Here is a 7,136-nt window from a genome sequence, read left to right on the forward strand (position 1 = left end):
AGGCGTTTTGTCATATACTGTCAGGGTATGTGGAACAATACATAAAAATGGCACTTTTTAAACTGTGCTACATGCCTTGAAAAACACACAGACAGCAAGAACTCTGTCACAATGTTGGTATTCTATAGCCTTTGCTGAAGTTTCTAGTGCAAAAACAGGATGTAGCCACTGTATTTGCTGTAACCAGAATTAGCTAGTGTGGGTGATAATTATATCCTTGTAGCACAGAGGAGCTCGTAGTGTGTGCAAGGCACTGTGATGTAGAGTTTTTGCGTTCCATAATAAATTACTGGAAATTACATGGGTCATAGACTTCTGAGCAATTACTGTGTAATTAATTATACCTTCTTGTTCTCCCATTTATGTAAACATATCTGTTGCAATAGAAGTTATTGTTATTAATATTATATGAATCGTTAACATGACTATTGATATAAGGAAAATGTTCTTTAAATTCTGAATATGGGAAATCTGTATTCTCAAATGTCTGTTTATAATGTATAGAGAACTACCCTATTTAGATTACTTTTTATTGCTGCTAAAGTAGAAGGTGGATTTGGCGGTAAAATGTTTTAACACTTCAGTAAAACGTATTCTGCTAGCCCAGGGCTACTGCATGCAAGGTTGTGGATAAGATCTTAAATGGACTACAAGTTTGTTCATTGCTCTTGGATAACTCTTTGTGACTATAGAATACAAAGACATAGTATAGAGTAAGGCTATGAGGGGTGGTTTTTTCCACTTTAAAGGAAAATGCGGGCATTCTAGCATTTTGTGATGTAGCAAAATAATTCTACACTACTCGTTTAAGAAATAATTATACTAAAAACAAAAATGCACTGCATTTGGTCACTTCATTGAACTAAACAATTATATCAGCTGTTTTCAAATATTGGAAGTGTAATACAGTGCTATGATATAACTTGTGTACTTTTAATTTTGTTCCTTTTATTTAATGCCACTTTTTAGTGGCCAGATCAAACAGCAATAGCTTACCACTTTTTTCATGACTACATGGAATAGGAAATACCTACTTCAATGTGATGAGAGTTGCAGTTAACCACAAAGGACATTTGCCAGCTATGGAGTTCATCTATTGTGTGTTTTAGTTTCAGTTAATCATTGTTCTCTTGCCATAGACATGTACAGCTAAACGTTTGCTAGTGCTAAAACATGAGCAAAGGCACACTGTGATGTGGTTGACCTAACACAGAATGTAACACTGTCAATGGTTGTAGGCATTTTTTAAATGATTATAAAGCTATTTTAGCGAGTTAAGTCACTTGGTGTTTCCCTCTTGTTTCTGTGTGTCTGTCTCATTTCTCATTTCACAGGAACATTTTCCAAAACTTTGTTTTAAATCTATATAATATGATACACACCACAGCAAAATCAAGAAGGGATGAACAGGCTTATACTAAATGGAAATAAAAACTTTAATTTAGCAGTCACTGATACAAAGTAAAAAATAAAACAAGACATGAACTGAGTTAAAGAAGGGTTTAATCCCTCTGCCCTGTCTTAAACAGAAGCCACTGGTCAAAGCAGAAACACGGCGCATGCAGCTGGTGCCTTTGGTCCATGTTGTCTATTGCCACAGGCTAAGTTCAGAGAAGGGGAGAGGAGACCAGGGATGAGCAGCAGAAAGCCCAAGCAGAAATTATGGAGGAGAAAACAGGGATATAAAAAAAAAAAAAAAAAAAAAAAGACTGAATGCCACTGAACATTTTTACCAGGCTCCAAACAATCCATCCTACTAATGGCAGTGACTTCCTCCATTATGTGTTTTTTCTTTTCTAATCAATTTCAACAACAAAAACCACCCAACCAACCAAAAAAAACCCCCACAATCATCAGATGTCCTACATGGCGGAGGTCTGGCATAGTTTGTGATCCTGCTGAGCTCCATCACTCCTGTGTCTCCATGCTTTCATCCTCTCCCTCTCCCCCCTCCTCCAGTGCCTCATCCTCCTCTTCCTTGCGTTCAGGGGGTTTCTCATAGGCCTTCTCAGATGGAGTGACGATCACTCCATCCCACGTGGACATCTCTGTTGCCAGGTCTGCACACAACCATGACAAGCCAAATTAATCAGGGAAGCAAGGATGAGGTGGGGAATGAATATAGATGACTGCATTACATTTTTAACAAATAGACAGAACACTCACAACTAGCATCGCCTTCAAGTCCCAAGATCTTCCTGTAGCCACCATGAGAAAGAACCCTTACCAATGTCTGTGCTGTAAAACACACCATGTCCTGCAGATGCACAGACAGATCAACCAAAACAATCATGTATCAAAACAATATTTGTGCATTTTTTTCCCTCCAAAAGTTGCAAGTTGTGTCATAATACCTGCTGCTCTAATGTCATTACAGTGTGCACACGGAAGTTTCCACTCTCACATGGATCAGTGATCCCTACAGAACCAGGCAGAAAGAGCCCTGCTGCGAGCATCTGGAGGCAGCGCCTACATCACATATGAAGACACACACACAGACACAGACATAGAAACACACACACACACACAGACACAGACATAGAAAGAGAGTGCATGTCAAGTTACAAAAGTAAGATATCTGACTAATGTTTTCTACATAGTGAGTACTGTATATGCATAAACAAAAAGGGGGGTTGTTGGGTTTACCTGTAGGCTGTGTTAAGTGAGAGTGGCTGCCTGGAAGGGTTATTCATAACAGCAGAGTGTCCCTAACAACACAATACCAGTAAATTCAGTCAGCGCTAGTGCCAATTAGACAGCAGGACATGCTAAATGCTAAAATTGATTCAATGGTGTATGTTACCTGACATCAAATGTAAATCCACATGTTTTTTTTCGCTTTAAAGCTCAAGTAAAACATCAATTGTACAGAAAGAACATGAAGGTTTTTTTCAATATCATGACTCACCAGGAGATCCAAAATCCAGGGGGTGAGAGGCTCAAAGCCAGGAAAGCGCACACGCAGGTCCTTCAACAAGCGAATCAGAACCTTCACCCTGGGAATCACACACACTATGACTTACAGGAATATTTTCCATGAAATTTTAACACTAAAGCAACCAACATTCTCAAAAAAAGAAGATCAAAGATTAGGTAGGGCCATAATTTCTGGAACAACTGATCTAGGCCTCACTTCGATAACTGCTTCAAAGGACAGAAGCAGAGTGAAAGGTGCCAATTGATTTTGGTATCTTTGAGTGGATCCAATCCAATTCAGGCATTCATGATCTACATGATAAGAAGCTGGTGTCCTTACGTCGACTGAGAGGCATTCTCCTCAAACCAGCGGGCATGACGTATGGCAGCCAGAGCGCTCTGCAACACCTTGATGTCCACTTCAAAGTAAGAGAGGGCCAGGTCAAACAGTAAAACTAGCACAACAGCAAAAATCACATGTGAAAGTTTCCGAGTCGGGTCCATACGGTGGAGCTCTGGGTCCAGCTTGCGCAGGTTAGGAGGGACCGTGGTGATGAGGATCTTCACGGTAGCGTCGGCCGAGCTGATCTCAAAGCCAGTCTCGTTGGTCAGCATAGACAGCACTGAAACAGAAACAAAACCAATCAAACAGCGCAGACTTATGGGGGGAAAACTATTACCACTCACATCAGCTCTGGGGGTATCTCACCCTCAGCTGGGTCCTGAGTGCGGAGTGTTTCCACTACTTTGTTTCCTAATGCTGCGACTGCTTCCACTGCATCAGACAAAAGGGTTTTTTAGATCAGGCATACTTGATCAGGGCTAAAAGAGATATTCTTTGAAAGAACAAAAGCTTAAAAAAAAAAATAAATAAAAAAATTAAGACTTACAAGTGGGAAGAATCTTCAAGATAACCACAAGGTCAGCTACATTGTGTCCTGTTGTCATTGTGCCCTTTTTGTATGAGCCCACTTGCCGTACTTCTTCAATTTGCTATAAGATTGTTGCCACATCATGCATAAGAAAGATTAACATACTACTTCTGAAATAGATAAATTAAAATCTGGATAAAATATAAAATATACAAATAACTCACCACTTCAAAGTTTCCAGGAGCTACAATTAAATTATCAATAACATTGTTGATCTTAGTTACCAAGGACAAAATGGATGACTGCAAAACAAACAAATGCAAGAATGATTAGAGTGGCTAGTGTTAATGATCAGTCAAAATACAGTCCTGCAGTCTCTCTCTTTTTTTAGGAATGATGCTGAAAAACCTTCTTGCCATTACAAGAGAAATTACTAGTTTTCACAACCTTAGCAAAAAAAAGGAGACATTAAAAAAATAGACAATAATTTCCAAATGCCTTAAAATTCTGTTAAGATGCTATTTTCCTACTTTTATGGACATGATGGTGGTAATGTTCTTTCACTCTCCAAATCCAGACCTATATTTTAGAGATGTGCAGAGGAGGAGCTGCAGTGAAAGGGTACCTGCTCAGCAGGAGTGGGACTTAGGTCTTGGTTTCGCTTAAGCAGAGCCTCACTAAATGCAGTCTCATCAGGCGCTGGCTTCACACGTGGAAAGGCCATCTCACACTAGAACATAGTTTATAATAAATGCTGAAGGTAACACCACGCACATCTATGCAGCCAGATCAACTGACCTCTTGACATCTTTTTATGTCTAAAAAAATGTCAAGATGTCTCACTGTACTTAAGGTGCTTGAATTTTGTCCTTTCTAGTGTTTGATCCATTATATTTTCCAGTACCTTTCAGTCATTAAGCAAACGGTAAAGCTGAAATAAACGAAAGGCACTTACAACGTAAAAGTCAAACGGTATGTGTGGGACAAAAGGTCGATACCTGTAATTTAGGAAAAGGGCATAATGAACGACAGCTAGCAAGAAAAACGTGTGGGCTAAATAGACAGTAACTATACAGATATACTATACCTAACTAGTTCAACAAAAACAAACATTTGATATCTTACCCTTGAACGAGACCTCCCCGGGAGCCGAATCGGCCACCACGGCCCCTTCCCCGATCGCCTCTGGAGTAGAGAAAAAACAAAAAACAAAAACACGATCCTTATAACGCTAGCAATTCTCATAAGCACAAAGCTGATATAGTTGCTGCAGATGTTATGTATCGTTAAGCACAAGCACAGAAAAACAACAGGCAAGCAGGGATCTAAACTTCGATAGCTAGCTAGCTACTGTTATGATGTTTAAAGTTGCATTATAATTATGTAGCTATCTAGCTACATGTGTAGCAATAGACACGATGTCTAATTAAAATAGCTAGCTAGCTAACTAACTTTGCACCTTTGCAATCGGTAGATCGCGTTTCATTAATTCACTTACGCACATTAGCGTTACCACCAAGATGTTGCTTGTACTGACACGCTTTAAAGTAATGCTACATATAACCACACAATAAAGTGATCTATTTCTTAGTCCCATGAACGATAAGCAAGCTAGTTTAGTTAGCTAATGTTAGCTAGCAAGTCTACCCAACTAAGCTAACGTTACCTGGTTAGTCAGGTCTCAACAGGCCGATTTAGCTTGCTAGGTAGCTAGCTAAAGCAAATTAGATCTAGCTAGCTAGTTAAATGATCCATGCAAATTCAATACTGCTTAGCTACATATACTAGGCAATTTTAATTGTAATGCGATAATAGAACACAACATGTGAAAATCAAATCTGTACCTCATTGCGTAAGACGTTTTGGCAGATTAACAAAAGAACGAACTAACGAACAATAAGCCACCGACAACCGGTACGTAAAGTAGCTGGAGCTGATGCGAGGAGTTAGCTACGATAGTAACTAGCAGTGGAAACAGCAGCTGGTATTCCACGGCGAGAGCCGGAAACGGTTTTTTTTTTTTTTTTTTTTTTTTTTTTTAAGAAAAAGCTCTACACCACTAACTAAATGTACATAAATAAAAATGTACATAAATATATACATAGATATGAATTAAAAGCGCAGATTATTGCCAATGATACATACACATGCCCGTAATGCAGAGTGTCTCTCTAATAAGAAATTGCTATAAAAACAAGAAAGGGATAAACATTCTGTTACGGAAGTATTTTTACAGGTTAGCACACTTCTATACTGTTTTGTGGATCACAGCGTAAATGAATATATTTTAACATAACGAACCAAAACAAGATACCGTAATATGTGAACAGTTGACATGGTCAGGATATTTTAAACTGTTTTGCAAACTCAGCTTTGTACCGCCAGCTTTTGACGTTTATATGGTATCAAGTTACTACATTATCCTCAACTCACTCACTCACTCTAATCAGTCAAAGAGTGAGAATCCAATAAAAAAAAAAAAACCAAAAGCGGGTCAGGATTTTGTACCCATTAAATTGGGGGGGGGGGGGGCACTCAAAAAACACTGTACAGTCAGGCACTGAAGATGGATAAGAAGGTCTATTCAGTGTTCCAGCTCATCCAAAAGGTGTTCCTTGGGGTTGAGGTCAGGGCTCTATGCAGGCAACCAGAGTTCCACAGTACAAAACACATTAAACTATGTTTTTATGGAACAAAGTTGGCAACATATTACTGTCTAAAATGTAGTAGTATCATTAAAATTAGCCTTTACTGGAACTAAGTAGCCAAGGCCAAACTGTGATAAACAGTCCCAGACAAGTATCTCTCCTCCACCAAACTGTATTCTTAGCACTATGGATTCTGGTAGGTAGAGTTCTCCTGGCTTCTACCATACCCAGATTTGTCCAACAAATTGCTAGATAGTGAAACGTGCATCATCATTCCAAATAATACATTCACACTGCTCAGGAGTCCAGTGGTGGTGTTCATTACTTCAGCCAATGTTTTTCATTGTGCATAATGATTTTAGGCTTGTGGGCAGCTACTATGCCCTGTAAATCCATTTCATGAAATTCATTGAGCTCTTCACTACAGCCATTCTACTTACAAAGTTGATCTAGGAATATTGCATGATTCTCATCTTGTCATGTTCTTTTCCAAATGTATCAAAACTAGTCTTTAAACCCTAAAATAAAAATGTGCACATGCAAATGTATAAAATAATAACAGACCAATGTCAAATTTACCCAAATTTAATGAAAAAGTCCGCTTCAAACAATGAACTACTTTTCTGTCCTAAAATAGCTATTATGATTACTTTCAGTCATGATTTTAGCACAACCATACCACTGACATCTGGCATCTGTT

General features: G+C 38.7%; 1 protein-coding gene across 1 annotated transcript; it reads right to left on the reverse strand.

The window, feature by feature from the left end:
- Positions 1 to 1,418: 1,418 nt before the first annotated feature.
- ilf2 (interleukin enhancer binding factor 2) lies at positions 1,419 to 5,772 on the reverse strand. Its single transcript, XM_027006412.2, has 14 exons — positions 5,633 to 5,772; positions 4,914 to 4,973; positions 4,744 to 4,786; positions 4,414 to 4,518; positions 4,013 to 4,090; positions 3,807 to 3,909; positions 3,626 to 3,691; positions 3,423 to 3,539; positions 3,257 to 3,335; positions 2,909 to 2,996; positions 2,647 to 2,708; positions 2,355 to 2,469; positions 2,167 to 2,257; positions 1,419 to 2,060 (listed from the first exon to the last, which is right to left on the reverse strand). The coding sequence occupies exons 1-14, from the start codon at positions 5,635 to 5,637 to the stop codon at positions 1,909 to 1,911; spliced, it is 1,164 nt and encodes a 387-aa protein (XP_026862213.1). The 5' UTR covers positions 5,638 to 5,772; the 3' UTR covers positions 1,419 to 1,908.
- Positions 5,773 to 7,136: the final 1,364 nt, after the last annotated feature.

The sequence above is a fragment of the Electrophorus electricus genome, chromosome 8 (assembly GCF_013358815.1).
Source record: "Electrophorus electricus isolate fEleEle1 chromosome 8, fEleEle1.pri, whole genome shotgun sequence".
Taxonomy (NCBI): domain Eukaryota; kingdom Metazoa; phylum Chordata; class Actinopteri; order Gymnotiformes; family Gymnotidae; genus Electrophorus; species Electrophorus electricus.

Coding starts and splice junctions, on each gene's coding strand:
- ilf2 (XM_027006412.2), bottom strand. Junction 2,470..2,646: donor TCACTTAACACAGCCTACAG/GTAAACCCAACA, acceptor TATGTGATGTAG/GCGCTGCCTCCAGATGCTCG. Junction 2,061..2,166: donor ACTTGAAGGCGATGCTAGTT/GTGAGTGTTCTG, acceptor GGTTGTGTGCAG/ACCTGGCAACAGAGATGTCC.